The following is a 16,672-nucleotide window of genomic DNA, read 5'->3' on the forward strand; positions in this document are numbered from 1 at the left end:
ATACAAACCTAGATAGTATAGCCTCCTATACACCTGAGCCTACTGCTCCTAGGCTACAAACCTGCAAAACATGTTACTGTACTGAATACTGTAGGCGGTTGTAACATCATGGAAAATATTTGTGATCTAAGTATAGAAAAGGTGAGGTAAAAATACAATATGAAAGGTAAAAACTGATACACCCGTATAGGGCAATTACCGTGAATGGAGCTTGCAGGACTGGAAGTTGCTCTGAGTGAGTCAGTGATGAGTGGTGAGTGAATGTAAGGGCCTAAAACATTATTGTATACTACTGTAGACTTTATAAACACTGGATACTTAGCTTACACTAAATTTATTAAATATTGTGTCTTTCTTCAATCATAAATTAACCTTCGCTTATTATACGTTTTTTACTTTATAAACTTTAATTTTTTAAATCTTTTTGACTTTTTTGTAATAATACTTAGCTTAAAACACAAATACATTGCACAGCGGAATAAACATTTTCACTCTGCATCTTTATTCTGTAAGCTTTTTTCTTTTTAAAAAAATATTTTTTTTAACTTTTTAAACTTTTTGTTAAAAACTAAGACACAAACATACACATTAGCCCAGGCCCACCCAGGGCCAGGATCTTCAATATCACTGTCTTCCACCTCCACGTCTTGTCCTACTGGAAAGTCTTCAGGGACAATAACATCCATAGGGCTGTCATCTCCTATGACAACAATACTTTCTTCTGGAATACCTCCTGAAGGACCTGCCTGAGGCTGTTTTACAGTTAACTTTATTTATCATAAGTAGAAGGAGTATACTCTTAAAAATGATAAAAAGTATGGTATAGTATACTAAACACATAAACTAGTAACAATCATTTATTATTATGAAGCGTTACATACTGTACACAGTTGGATGTGCTGTACTTTTATATGACTAGCAGTGAAGTAGGTTTCTTTACCCCAGCATCAACACAAACATGTAACATGTTGCACTGCAATATTATAATGGCTAAGTCAATAAGCAACAGGAATTTTTCACCATCGTGTATACATTCCACATGATTGAAATGCTATTATATGGCACACGACTGTAACAATTGAAGTTAAAGTAAGAATAACCTGTCTATTGTCTAATTGTTTCTTTATAAAATCTTGCTACAGTTGTTTATCTTCCTCTAGCTTCAATCCAAACTTTGAATTTACGGGATAAAATGAAAATGCCCGCTGGGCATGGTCGCTCAAGCCTGTAATCTCAGCACTTTGGGAGGCTGAGGTGGGCAGATCATTTGAGGTCAGGAGTTCGAAACCAGCCTGGCCAATATGGCGAAACTCATCTCTACCAAAAAATACAAAAAAATTAGCTGGGCATAGTGGTGCGTGCCTGTAGTCCTAGCTACCCTGGAGGCTCAGGTGGGAGGATCGCTTGGGCCTGGGAGGCGAAGCCGTGATAGCACACACTGTGCTGCAGCCTGGGTGACAGAGTGAGACCTTGTCTCAAAAAACTGGGGAGGGGGAGTGCTGAGTAACTAGTAATCTGGATTATCTGACAAGAGAAAATATAAAAACTAATCTACAAAATAAACATTTTTACCAGAACTAAGCCCAAACAGAAATATACTTTTTTTTGAAACCGAATCTCCCTCGGTGGCCCAGGCTGAAGTGCAGTGGCGCGATCTCGGTTCACTGTAACCTCCGCCTCCTGGGTTCAAGCAATTCTCCTGCCTCAGCCTCCCAAGTAGCTGGGACCACAGGCGCCCACCATCACACCCAGCTAATTTTTGTGTTTTTAGTACAGATAAGGTTTTGCCATGTTGGCCAGGCTGGTTTCAAACTCTGACCTCAAGTGATCTGCCCGCCTCGGCCTCCCAAAGTGCTCGATTGCAGGCGTGAGCCACCGCGCCTGGCCAATAAACTCAAACAGAAACATATTTTATGGGTCTTTCTGCAAACAGTACTGATAACATAAGTGATAACGAAAAACACAGCCTCTGTTCAATAGTGCCTTCTATTTAATAATTTAAAAAATACAAACGGGGGAAAAGAAAACACAAAAAATTTACCATCCTATGGCTTGGTGTGGTGGCTCACGCCTGTAATACCAGCACTTTGGGAGGCCAAGATGGGCGGATCACAAGGTCAGGAGATCAAGACCATCCTGGCTAACACGGTGAAACCCTGTCTCTACTAAAAATTCAAAAAATTAGCTGGGCGTGGTGGCACGTGTCTGTAATCCCAGCTACTCGGGAGACTGAGGCAGGAGAATCGCTTGAACCCGGGAGGTGGAGGTTGTAGTTAGCCGAGATCGCGCCACTGCACTCCAGCCTGGGCGGCAGAGCGAGACTCCATCTCAAAAAAAAAAAAAAAAAATTTACCATCCTATTTCTCAGAGATAAACATCAAAATAATTAATAATTTATATACTTTTGATCTTTTCCTATCCATACACTCATATTTAACAATTATTTTTAAGCTGCTTTTTTCAGTTAACTATATTGTGAACATCTTTGAATAAATGATTCTTTTTTTTTTTTTGAGACAGGGTCTGCTCTGTCACCTAGGCTGGAGTGCAGTGGCTTGATCAAGGCTCACTGTAACCTCTGCCTTGCAGGCTCAGGTGATTCTCCTGCCTCAGCCTCCAAAGTAGCTGGGATTATAGGCACCTGCCACCATGCCCTGCTAATTTTTGTATTTTTAGTAGAGACGGGGTTTCACCATGTTGCCCAGTCTAATGTTAAACTCCTGAGCTAAAGCAATCTGCCTGCCTCGGCTTCCCAAAGTGCTGGGATTACAGGCATGAGTCACGGAACCTGGCTCATTAATGGATGATTCTTTATCAATTCTCAATAAAAGCAAAGGCATATATCACATTGAATTATGCTTAAATGATGATATTTCTGTAAGCAGCCTGATAATATGGTCCAAATGCATTCTGAGAGTTCAGATATGAAGTAGATGCTTTCATTGACTGTAAAAAGCAATGTTGTTTCCTTTTCAGATAAATACTGTTAATCAAGAAAATACATGCCAGAATCCTTTCTTTTTCTTTAATTTAATTTCTGTAATTTAAAATTGCTTAAGGTAGGAAGACAGAATTTTCAACCTCCAATGGCTTTTGACAGTGGCTTGGCCACCTTCATTTAGTCAGTCATATCTTTTAAGTGTTTGATTTCTTAGCTTCTAAGGGCTATCACTAGGGGGACACATTTTAGGGTTGAGTTTTGTTTTGTTTTTGTTTGTTTTTTGCTTATTTTGAGTAGTGCAAGGTCATGGTACCCACAGAACTTTTCTTTGTGTCTGCCATTCTTAAGAGACTGTATTAAGAGAGCAATCTCAGTTTTATTACAAATAATTGCTGAAGGAAATGGAGTATATTGATTAGATGAAAATATTTAAACACCACTATGCATGTGACGTCTATTTTGTCAGGATATAATGCAACGGTCCTGGCCTATGGGCAGACTGGCTCTGGAAAAACCTATTCGATGGGAGGTGCATATACTGCAGAGCAAGAGAATGAACCAACAGTTGGGGTTATTCCTAGGGTAATACAACTGCTCTTCAAAGAAATTGATAAAAAGAGTGACTTTGAATTTACTCTGAAAGTGTCTTACTTAGAGGTAAGCAATTTATGTTTAATTATTCTGAATTCGAAATTGTCTTTGGGTGGAGAAATAAATCCAAATCAGGTTTTTCCTGACATGACTCAAATTAGTAAGTTTCATTTTAATTAATTGATAGAGAAAACTTACTGACTCAGTTGGATCCGGCTCCCACCCAGTTCTTTCCTTGGTGTTAGAATAGTCTGTTTAATTTGATTGTTGGAGGAATTGACATTGCCATATAAAAGGTGATAGGAATTCTTTAATTCCAGTTTGGCCTCTGTTACTGATTACCTGTATAGTCTGCAGAAGAGTGTTTGATTTCCCTTTACTGTTTGAGACTTAAATGATAATGCTGTTGCCTCATGAAGAATGTTATAAAAACCAGCTGAAATATTGAGCTGTATAAGCGGTGATAGAGTGTGTTTATTAAACAGATATTTACTGAGAACCTACCATGTGCCAGGCCCAATTCTAGGCACTTGGGTATATGAGGTACTTGGTATATATCAGTGAACAAAACAAAAATTCTAGCCCTTATGGGAGTTTGTGTTCTAGTGTATATTAGTATAGTTGTAGACTGGCCAATTATATCTAACTTCATAACATCAAAAACACATCTTTAGGGAACTGATGGCTTCTGGGAAGCTAGCTACTTGATTCCATAGCAGTGATGTCTTATCCTTTAGGGGGTAATAATTAAACTTATATAATTTAAGCATGTGAACACTTAATCCTGAAGTTCAATCTCAACATGCTAACAGGTAAAGAGATGTAGAACTGGAAGACAGGGGATTACATCATTAAGATTAGCCTTCTTGGCCAGGCCCGGTGGTTCACGCCTGTAATCCCAGCACTTTGGGAGGCCAGGGCGGGAGGATCACTTCAACCCAGGGGTCCGAGACCAGCCTGGGCAACATAGTGAGACCTTGTCTCTACAAAAACTTTAAAGATTAGCCAGGTGAGGTGGTGCATGCCCGCAGTCCCAGCTGCTCAGGAGGCTGAGGTAGGGTGGAAGGATTGCTTGAGCCCCAGAGTGAGACCTTAAAGGCAATTTTTAATTCTATTTATTTATTTCTTTTGAGAAAGAGTCCCACTCTCTCACAGGCTGGAGTGCAGTGGCAAAATCATAGCTCACTGCAGCCTCCAGCTCCTGCTCAAGCGATCCTCCCACCCCACCTCAGCCTTCCAAGCAGCTGGGACTACAAGCGTGTGCCACTTCGCCTGGCTAATTTTAAAATTTTTGTAGAGACAGGGTCTCACTATGTTGCCCAGGCTGGTGACAGACCCCTGGGCTCAAGTGATCCTCCCATTTTGGCTTCCCAAAGTGCTGGGATTATAGGCGTGAGTGACTGTGCTCAGCTAGATTAGCCTTCTTGAGTCTCTTGATTAACCTAGTTGTGGCCAACATAATTGAATATCAAAATAACTCCAGATCCTGGTATGTTAACTAATAGCAATAGCAGTAATAGCAAACACATGTAGTGCTTAGATGTGCTAAACACTGTTCTAAGTACTTCAAATTCTGTTTCATATTGAAATATTAGCTGCCACTTCTTCCTTTTCCATCCACCCCCATCTATGTACCTGTTATTCACATTTTAACAAAATGGGTGAATGTAATGCTATTATGATGCCATCAAAGAACTGAATTTGCGTGGCCATGTAACTTTTCATGTGTCTGCTGTTCCTAAGAGACTGTCTTAAGAGAGCAATCTCAATTTTGCTACAAGTGATATGTGAATTCATTCTTATAAAACATCAAGTGATTACCTATAGGGTTATGGTCCTTTTCTTAATTCTACAGGTAATACATGTTCATTATGAACAAATGTTTAAATATAGAAAGTCACAAATAATTTTAAAAATTACCTATGATCTCACCACCCAGAGATTACCACTGTTAACATCTTGTTTTTGCCACTTTATTTTCAACAATATCAGATTTACAATGAAGAAATTTTGGATCTTCTATGCCCATCTCGTGAGAAAGCTCAAATAAATATACGAGAGGATCCTAAGGAAGGCATAAAGGTGTGTTTGTCTCTCATTTGATGTTATTAAAAAATTTTGGCAATTATAATACTAAAGTTCACATCCCTTTTATCTGCCACTGTGGTTTTAAATGACTACTATCATCTCAGTCAGGTTTTCTGTGGTCCTAAGTCCCTTTGTTAATCTAAAATTTCTAGGTGGGAGCTCTTGTGGGGAAGCAAGGAAAGACTCATGTTCAGTTTTATCACCTTCCTGTTACCTAGAGGAATGCCAATATCAATTAAATATTATTTACAGAGTTCTAAGGCTGAGCAGTCCAGTATGTTAGCTACTAGCCACAAGTGGCTATTTAAACTTAAATGAATTAAAATTGAATAAAATTTTAAAAATTCATTTCCTCAGGCACACTAGCCACATATGAAGTGCTCGATAGCTACATATGGCTAGTGGTAACCATGTTTGAGAGCACAGATAGATACAGAACATATCCATGTATTTTCTTCTGGGTCATTGTTAGCCAGCTACTAATGCATGGATATGATTGAACATATCTATATCCAATAGAAAATTCTGTTGGACAGCACTGTAATAGACATTTTGCTGGGCTTTGGGATGATATTTTTAAAATTGAAAAGTTAAACTATATATAATTTTTAAAACATGTAAGTATCATAGGAAGAAGAGATAGCTTATTTGAGAATCTTCTGTCAGATGGTATAGATGCAAGATGAGGAGCTAGAACTGAACAGAAAATGTGAGGCAAAATTGAGAGTTTCCTATGTGGGAGTGAGCCAAATCCAGAAGCCAGTGTTGAAAACAGGCAGAGCTTGAGTATTCAGGAGTGGGAAAATCAGAGGCTGGAGGTAGATGAGGCTAGGTAGTACTCTGGGAAAACTTGGAATAATATCTTCCTCCTGTTCTCCTTCCCTTCTTCTCTTGCACAAAGAAAAACAGAAAGTTGAAGATTTGGGGTACCAGTGAGGGACAGGTGCCTGTGCTCCTGATTTTTTTTTTCTGGGTCATTAAGTTGTTAGCCAGCTACTAATGCAAAGTTTAAAGGATCAGCCCTGATAAGCTTGGAATATGCAAAGATGATTTGGATAGTGAGGATAAGAAACCTGGACAAAATACATGCTATTATACTCAGCCAGCACTTGACCCTGTTTCAAGATCTTTTATATACCCCATGTTAAGGCAGGAATTAAGTCCTAAGAGTTGTTTGAGGTGAGATTTGCAATACAGAGAAGTATGAGTTCCTGACACAAATTGGTAAGGAAGAGTTTGTAAACACTCTTCAGATGGGATGGATAGGCTTTAAGTAAGTAGAGAAAATAAGGATATTCTTATGGTAAGGAATAGCTTTAGCAGGAAAGCAGAAAATATACACCTGAGGGTAATAAGACTACACAAGTCTGTCTGGATTAGAGGATTTGGGCTGGGAAGTAACAGGAGATATGTTAGGACCAGATTATGAAGCCGGGCTAAAGAGCTTAGTTTCTATCCCTGTGAACCATATATAAACTATGTAAAACTTCTGAGTGAGGGATTACTGTGGCTACTTTTACCAGGTTTTTATCTTATGTGTGTATCTCTCCAACTCTGTTACAAGTGGTATGTGAATTCATTCTTATAAGGAATTCACCCTAACCTGGAGGTCAGGGGAGTACTTTGAAATCTCTTTGTATCTTCGTTATCTAGCACAGGGCTTAGTAGGTTGGTGACATTTTAGGAAAACCAAACAGAAATGTATTGAAAAGGAGAAAGACTAGGATGAGGAAGACCAGTTGGGGAAACTGTTGCTTATTTTTTAGGTGTGAAGTAATATGGGCCTGAACTAGGCAAGTAGATGTGTAAAGGAAAAGGAAGTGATGGATTCAAAAGGAGAATGACTAGTAGTTGGTGATAGATGGGATATGGAGGAGTGGGAGAAGTTGAAGGTGATGTGAGTTTTTGAGAATATGAGACAAGATTAATAGAAATGGAGAAGTATTATAGTAGAGAGAATTAGTGTTTGTGGGAGGAAGATGAATTTGGTTTATAATTGACTGATTTCAAAGTGTAAGTGGTAAGGTAGATCATTAGAAATAAAAGACTAGAAATTAGGGCCACAGAAGTAAGTTTGGGAGCTATGAAGTAATAAAATTATAGCATATTGGAGCTAGAAAAGACTTCATAAGCATCTAGTCCAATCACCTCAGAGGCTCCAAGAGATTCAACTTGTATAAGTTCTCCAAGGTAAATACAGTACTAAGCCTGGGGTCCTGTTTTCCTGGCTTCCTAATCCAGTGGAAACTGTACCATGCTATTTCCTCTAGTGAAAATGAGGTTTAAAATGAATCAGAGGTACAGAGAGGAGCATGGGGTCAGATAGGGGTGAAAGTAACAAAGAGAAATGCCATCGCTGTTTGTGTTGTACTTGCTCTCCTTGGGACCAGAATTAACTTCACTTGGGGTTTCTTGGAAGGCACGTAGCCATTGCTACCCTAAAATCTTGAGATCTTTTCTAGCTCCAGTATTGGCTGGCACGCTTATTTCTGAAGTTCCTAAGGAAGATTGGAGACCTTAGTTTCCAGCTATCTTCACAGAGTTGCCAGTTAAAGCAGTTCTTATCACCATGACTGTTCTATTTGAGGTTCTACTAGACTATCAAGGCATTTTTTTAGACCACCAATCCCTATATTTCTGACCAAGCATTTGAAGTATAAATCATAAGGGAATTTTCTCTTTCTTGCAATTAGATTGTGGGACTCACTGAGAAGACTGTTTTGGTTGCCTTGGATACTGTTTCCTGTTTGGAGCAGGGCAACAACTCTAGGACTGTGGCCTCCACGGCTATGAACTCCCAGTCGTCCCGATCTCATGCCATCTTTACAATCTCCTTAGAGCAAAGAAAGAAAAGTGACAAGTAAGTTACAATTTAAAGAGTCAAGATTTTTAGTATTAGTTCTATTAAGGTTAAACATTAGGCCGCTTCTTCAATTGATTTGACAAATCATCAGACATCAGTATTGTGAGCACGAGTGACTAATGGAGCCATTTTGACTGACTTGAAAGAAAATGAGAGCTGACAGGTCAGCTTTGATATTCAGCTACTCTCAAGCTTGTGTACCATTCTCACTGTGTCTTCCTTTCATTATCACAGGAATAGCAGCTTTCGCTCCAAGCTGCATCTTGTAGACCTCGCTGGATCAGAAAGACAGAAGAAAACCAAGGCTGAAGGGGATCGTCTAAAAGAGGGTAAGAGAGTAATTAAGGTCACAGTTGTAGATTAAAAACTTCTAGTACTCTTGTTGGTATTGTTGGTGTTTTTGACTGGGATTTGAGATCACATTCTAACAGTAGCTACGATTCAGATTTGAGGCTGAGTTCAGAAATAGCGAAAAATTGTTTCTTTCCCTTGCTCTCATTCTCTAATTCAGGTATGAGATTTGGATCTGGCCCTTGGTTTGATTTCATCTGGTCCAGGCAAGTTTTAGTTTTAGTTTTGTTTTGTTTTGTTTTACCCCAACTATTTATAATTAAAATCAGTATCCTGATTCTGTCATTTTAAGTATTCACCATCCCTTCCAGATGTTGTCACATATAAACCTCAGCACAATTTCCATGCCTTCATTCAAGTTGTTGAATTTGAAAAGTGATGTAATTCCTAAGGCTAGAAGAACCCTGTGATGTAGGCTATTAGAAACTTTCTTCTAACATTATAGTGACCTGGTAATCTGCATGCCTTGGTAATGATCTTGAAGTGATTATTAATCTCTCTAACAAAAATTAACATCCAGCTCTATATCTCAATTTTGTTCTTAAGGATATCATAAAATAGTTCATCAGATGCCTTGCTAAATCCAGATACACCATATCTACTGTATTTCTCATAGCTACCAGCTTAGTAACAATACAAAAAAGAAATAAGGGATTTTAGCCTAAAGTGCTTTTTCTTGGTGAATTCAAGGTTGGCTTCTAGTGCTTATTCTTCTGTTTTCTAGGTTCTTGCATGCTGTCCCTCTAATAATCCACTCTAGACTTATATCAAACCCACTGTTTGGTAATTTATGGAATTAACTTTTATCCCTGTTTTGAAAATTGAAATTGCATCTGCCCAGTCTTCTAGAATGTCTTTCTCTGTGATTCGTCAAAGATCGTTGACATAGCTTCAGCAGTCTCGTTTGAAATTACTCTATGTTCCCTTAGCTATAATTCATCTGGTCCAAGATATTTGAACTCTTATTAAAGCAGTTGGGTTTACACTTACTACCTCTTTACTCATATTGGGCTTCATTTCTCTCTTGGGAACTGAGAAGGCAGAAGGAAAAATATTAATTGAGGAATTTTATTTCTGTCATTTATCATTATTATACTGTTGGCACTGAGTGCAGACCTGTTTCTTCCTCATTCAGCTTTTTGTTCTGAGTGTCATTCAAAGTACCCTTTTTGTTCTATGTTTGCACTTGAGATTTAGCTTTCCTAAGACTATTTTTAAAGGCTGTAATGCTTTCTTTATCTTCTTTTAGGTGTTCAGTTCCATGTTGTTTTATTTAACAGCTTTATTGAGATATAATTTACGTACTATAACATTACCTATTTAAACTGTACATATCAGTGGATTTTAGTATATTCACAGAGTTGTACAATCATCATCATAATCTAATTTTAGAACATTTTATCATCCCAAGGAGAAGCCCCATATTCATTAGCAGTCACTCCCCATTCCCACCCCTTTCCCTGGCCCTAGGCAACCACTTAACTTACATTTCTGTTTTTTTTATTATTTTATTTTATTTTATTAGTATTATTATTATTATACTTTAAGTTTTAGGGTACATGTGCACAATGTGCAGGTTAGTTACATATGTATACATGTGCCATGTTGGTGTGCTGCACCCATTAACTCGTTATTTAGCATTAGGTATATCTCCTAATGCTATCCCTCCCCACTCCCCCCACCCCACAACAGTCCGCAGAGTGTGATGTTCCCCTTCCTGTGTCCATGTGTTCTCATTGTGCAATTCCCACCTATGAGCGAGAACATGTGGTGTTTGGTTTTTTGTCCTTGCGATAGTTTACTGAGAATGATGATTTCCAATTTCATCCATGTCCCTACAAAGGACATGAACTCATCATTTTTTATGGCTGCATAGTATTCCATGGTGTATATGTGCCACATTTTCTTAATCCAGTCTATCATTGTTGGACATTTGGGTTGGTTCCAAGTCTTTGCTATTGTGAATAATGCTGCAATAAACATACGTGTGCATGTGTCTTTATAGCAGCATGATTTATAGTCCTTTGGGTATATACCCAGTAATGGGATGGCTGGGTCAAATGGTATTTCTAGTTCTAGATCCCTGAGGAATCGCCACACTGACTTCCACAATGGTTGAACTAGTTTACATTTCATATAAATGTAATCATATAATATATTGTCTTTTGTGACTGGCTTAGCCTAAGATTTTCAAGGTTCATCCATGTTGCATCATATATCAGTACTTCATTCCTTTTTTTTTTTGGGAGCGAGAGAGTCTCACTCTGTTGCCCAGGCTGGAGTGCAGTGGCATGATCTTGGCTCACTGCAACCTCCACCTTCCAGGTTCAGGCAGTTCTACTGCCTCAGCCTCCCATAGCTGGGGTTACAAGCATGTGCCACCATGCCTGGCTAATTTTTGTATTTTTTAGTAGAGATGGGGTTTCATTCACCATGTTGGCCAGGCTGGTCTTGAACTCCTGACCTCAAGTGATCCACCCACCTCGGCCTCCCAAAGTGCTGGGATTACAGGTTTGAGCCACCATACCCGGCCTCATTTCTTTCTATTGCTGAACAATATTCCATTGTATGGATATGCCACATTTTGGTTGTTCATTCATCAGTCATATCCAATTTTCTCTGTTATGAACTTCTGTGTGTAAATTTTCACGTGGACAAAGGTTTTCATTTATCTTGGGTATATACCTAGGAATGGAATTGCTAGGTCATATGGTAACTCTGTTTAACTTTTTTTTTAAAAGAATAAAAGATATAATTATATAATTAACATACCATAACACTCACCCTTTTAAAGTATACATTTCACTGATTTTTAGTATGTTCACAAGGAGTTGTATAACCATCACCGCAATAAATTTTAGAATATTTTCATCACCTCAAAAAGAAATCCATACCCATTAGCATTCACTCCTTATTTCCCCTCAATATATGTTCCTCACCTCTCATCCTAGGCAATAACCAATCCTCTGTCTCTGCAGATTTGCCTATTCTGGTCATTTCATATAAATGGAATTATACAATATGTGGTCTTTTGTGACTGGCTTCTTTCACATAGCATAATGTCAAAGTTCATCTATATTGTAGCATGTATCAGTACTTAATTCTGTTTTATTGCCAAACAATCTTCCATTGTATGGAAATACCATGTTTTTATTTATCCATTCATCCCTTGATGGACATTTGGGTTGTTTTCATTTTGGGTTATTATGAATAATGCTGCTATGAACATTTGTGTATGTTTTTCTGTAGACAAGTTTTCATTTCTCTTGAGTGTATACCTATGAGTGGAATTGCTGAATCATATGGTCACTCCATGTTTAACCTTTTGAAGAACTACCATCACACTGTTTTTCAAAGCAACGACATCATTTTATGTTCTCACCAGCAATATATAAGGGTTCCAGTATCTCCACACTTTCACTTGTTACTTATTTATTTTTCAAACTCCTGGGTGCCATCAGATTTGCTTGTTATTATGCCTTTTTAATTATAGCTATCCTAGTGGGTACGAAGTGGTATCTCATTGTGGTTTTTATTTATATTTCACTGATGGCTAATGATGTTGAACATCATTTCATGTTATATATCTTTTGGAAGAATGTCCTTTCATATCACATTTAGGCTTTGACCCATTTTGAGTTAATTTTTGCATATGATGTGAAGAGTGGTCCAGTTTCTTTTGCATCTGTATATGAGTTATCCCAGCATCGTTTGTTGAAAAGACTATCCTTTCCCCCATTGAATTGTCTTGGCATACTTGTCAAGAAGCAACTGGTCTCTATTCCTTTGATCTATATGCCTTACGCCTTATGTCTTCATTACTGTAGCTTTGTGGTAAGTTTTGAAATTGGGAAGTGTGAGTCCTCCAACTTCGTTCTTGTTCAAGATTGTATTGGCTATTCTGGGCCCCTTTCATTTCCATATGAACATTAGGTTCAACTTGTCAATTTCTGCAAAAAAGCCAGCTGGGATTTTATAGAGATTTCGCTGAATCTGTAGATCCACTTGGGAAGTATTGCCATCTTAACAATATTAAGTCTTTCAGTGTATGAACATCAGATGTCTTTCTTTTTCTTTTTCAAATTTTTTCAAATTTTTTATTTTTATCTGTACTTTATTTTATTTTTTGAGACAATCTCACTCTGTTGCCCAGGCTGGGGTGCAGTGGTGTGATCTCGGCTCACTGCAACCTCTGCTTCCCAGGTTCAAGCTATTCTCCTGCCTTAGCCTCCCAAGTAAGTAGCTGAGACTACAGGCACATGCCAGCACGCCTGGCTGATTTTTGTATTTTTAGTAGAGACGGGACTTCACCATGTTGGCCAGGCTGGTCTCAAACTCCTAACCTCAAGTGATCCACCCGCCTTGGCCTTCCAAAGTGCTGGGATTACAGGCATGAGCCACCGTGCCCGGCCTCTTTTTTTTTTTTTTTTTAGAGACAGGATCTTGCTCTGTTTCCCAGGTTGGAAAGCAATGGCTGCAGCCTAAACCTCCCAGGCTCAAGCAATCTTCCTACCTCAGCCTCCCAAGTAGCTGGGACTATAGGCATGTACCACCACTCTTGGTTGATTTTTAATTTTTTTTTGTAGAGACGGGTCTCACTTTCTTGCCCAGGCTGGTCTTGAATGCCTGGCCTCAAGCGATCTTCCTGCCTTTACCTCCCAAAGTGCTGGTTTATAGGCATGAGCGACTGTGCTTGGAGTATCTTTCTTTTTATTTAATTCTTTTTTAATATTTTTTGATAATTTTTTTTTAATTTTCAGAGTATAAGTTTTACACTTCTTTTGTTAAATTTATTCCTAAGTATTTTATCCTTTCCAATGCTATTGTAAATGCAACTTTCTTAATTTCATTTTCAATTTGTTTATTGAGTTTTGTAGATCTTGTATCTGCAAACTTGCAGAACTTATTAGTTCTAATAGCTTTTTAAATAGATGCTTTAGGATTTCTGTGTACAAGATCATGTCACCTGTGAATAGAGATACTTTTACTTCTTTCTTTCTAGTCTGGATGCCTTTACTTCTTTTTCTTGCCTGCTTGTCCTGACTAGAAGCGCCAGTATAATGGTGAATAAAAGTGGTGAGAATGAATGTTGTTATTTTGTTCCTGATCTTAAGGGAAAAGCATTCAGTCTTTGTTCTTCATAGGTGCCCTACCAGGTTGAGGAAGTTCCCTTGTACACCTAGTTTGTTAAGTGTTTTTATCATGAATGGGTATTTGTCAAATGCTTTTTTGTCATCTATTGATGTAATCACATGATCACATTATTTTTGTTCTTTAGTCTATTGATATGGTATACTGCATTAATTGATTTTTGAATGTTAAACCAACCTTGTATTCCTAGGATAAATCTCACTTGTTTTTGTTTGTTTAGTGACTTTCCTGGACTGATTCTGTAAACTGGATTCCCTGTAGTTTGCCATCACAGAAGTGTCTTCTCTGTTAATTTAGTGGTTACTTGATGACTGGTCTCAGTTACTTAAATGCCTTGAACCTATAAATCTTCCACCATTTGCCAAGAGTTTTGTGTCTGTGTTTGGGCATATGCCTTCAACACTCAGGCACTTTTACAACTCTGCCTTAGCCTTCGCTGCTTGAACAGAGTCTCAAAGTCAGCCAGAGATGCAAAATTTATGGCTTTTTAGGTCTTTCCTGAGCATGTAGACAGCCCTATACATTCAGACAACTTTCTAGACCTTCAGAAATATATCTGAACTTTTTAATCCCCACTCCCTCCTGTGGATACCTCATTTCCCAGACCTTTTAAGCTCTTGGCTAGGCTTTTGTTTAACCATGATTATTAAGTTTGGTGTTTATCTTTACCAGATGTTTTTCTGTGCATATGTGTATGTGTGCATATAGTAATATAGTTTTTATATACCTTTAAATATTTTGGCATTGCCTAATTTATTTATTTCCTTTTAACTATACAAGTAATACATGAATAGATTCTCATATAAAAATACAAACAATACAGATGAAGATAAAATCTACCTTGATTTACCACCCAGTCCTAATCCAGAGGTGAACACTTTCATCTGACTGGTGGGTATCATTCAAGATTTTTTCACGTACACATATATTTTTTATTGGTGTTGCTGTGTTTTTAAAGATAAATGTCATCATGCTACACATATTGTTTTTCAACTTGCTTTTATCTCTTCGTGATACAACTTAGATTTTTTGTTTTGTTTTGTTTTTTTTTAAGAGATGGAGTCTCGCTCTGTCACCCAGGCTGGAGTACAGTGGCACGATCTCGGCTCACTGCAACCTCCGCCTCCTGGGTTCAAGCAATTCTCCTGCCTCAGCCTCCTAAGTAGGTGGGACTACAGGCACATGCTGCCATGCATGACTAATTTTTTGTATTTTAGTAGAGATGGGGTTTCACCTTGTTGCCCAGGCTGGTCTCGAACTCCTGAGCTCAAGCAATCTGCCTGCCTCGGCCTCCCAAAGTGCTAGGATTACAGGCGTGAGCCACCACGCCAGGCCTGAGATCTTTTTTGTATCCCGTGTATGTAAGTCTACTTCATTTAAAAAACTGTTACATAGGATTCCACGGTATACAGTCTACCTTGTTTATTCCTATTTTGGTTGACATTTCAGTTTTCCAATTTCTGGCTATTGGAAATTGATGCCTCACTAGATAGCCTTGTACATGATAAACATGTGAGAGTATTCTCTGTTATGTACCTGAAAGAGGAATTGCTAGATTGAAGGGTATACACGTTTGAGTAAATACTATTAAATATTGCACACCAAAATGTCTGCCTCTTTATCCACTCTACCTACAAAATATGATGATGTTTCTCTATACTACTGACAATATTGGATATTATTGACCTTTTTAGTCTTGCCTGTCTTGAATATTGCATGTTATTGGCTATTTCTCTTTCCATTTCTATGAATTGCCTGTTCATACCATTTGCTTATTTTTTCTTCTTTCATGTTGTATTTTTCTTATTGATTTATAGGAGTTGTTTATATATTCTGGATATTAAGCCTTAGTTACATATATTGCATATGTTTTCCTCAGTCTCATTTTTTAACTTTATTGATCTTTTTCATTTGTGCCTTGTGTGTGTATTTCTTCTTACATATTTTTTCTATTTTTGAATGTGTAAAATTGGCTACTTAAGGAGCAATAGCTTTTTTTCTTTTTCAGCCTTATTGAGGTATAATAGACAAAAAAATTGTAAATGTTTAAAGTAGACAGTGCAATACTTTGATATATGCATAAATTGTGAAATGATTACCACAGTCAAGCTAATTAGCATATCAATCACCTCATGTAGTTATATTTTTCAATATGTTATTTCTTGAAGTAAAATTTATATACAATTGGCCTGGCACAGTGACTCATGCCTGTAATCCCAACACTTGGGGAGGTCGAGAAGGGCAGATCACTTGAGGCCAGGAGTTTGAGACCAGTCTGGCCAACATGGCAAACCCTGTGTCTACTAACATTCCAAAAATTAGCCGAGCGTGGTGGCGCACGCCTGTAGTCCCAGCTACTCTGGTGGCTGAGGCACGAGATTTGCTTGAACCTGCAAGGTGGAGGTTGCAGTGAGCCAAGATCACGCCACTGCACTCCAGGCTGGGTGACAGAGTGAGACTCTTTCTCAAAAGCAAACAAAAAAAATTTATATACAGTAAAATGCACATACCTTAAATGCTTAGTTTGTTGAGTTTTGCTAGTTATATACATTCATATATCTACCACCAAAAATATCATATAAAACAATTCCATCTTTCCAGAAACTTCCCTTGTGCCCCTTTCCAGTCAATCCCTCCTTCCCCCATTCCACTTCCAGCAACCACTTTCTGACTTCTGTCACCATAGA

General features: G+C 38.1%; 1 protein-coding gene across 3 annotated transcripts in view; it reads left to right on the plus strand.

The window, feature by feature from the left end:
• The window catches only part of KIF4A (kinesin family member 4A), a 129,002-nt gene that overhangs the window by 3,591 nt on the left and 108,739 nt on the right, over positions 1-16,672 (plus strand). For all 3 annotated transcript variants that reach the window (XM_016943591.4, XM_016943593.4, XM_016943592.4), the window contains exons 4-7: positions 3,408-3,598; positions 5,525-5,614; positions 8,314-8,480; positions 8,718-8,812. In XM_016943591.4, coding sequence (XP_016799080.2) covers positions 3,408-3,598; positions 5,525-5,614; positions 8,314-8,480; positions 8,718-8,812 — 543 coding nt within the window. The remainder of the gene's footprint in view (positions 1-3,407; positions 3,599-5,524; positions 5,615-8,313; positions 8,481-8,717; positions 8,813-16,672) is intronic.

This window comes from Pan troglodytes, chromosome X (assembly GCF_028858775.2).
Source record: "Pan troglodytes isolate AG18354 chromosome X, NHGRI_mPanTro3-v2.0_pri, whole genome shotgun sequence".
Lineage (NCBI taxonomy): Eukaryota > Metazoa > Chordata > Mammalia > Primates > Hominidae > Pan > Pan troglodytes.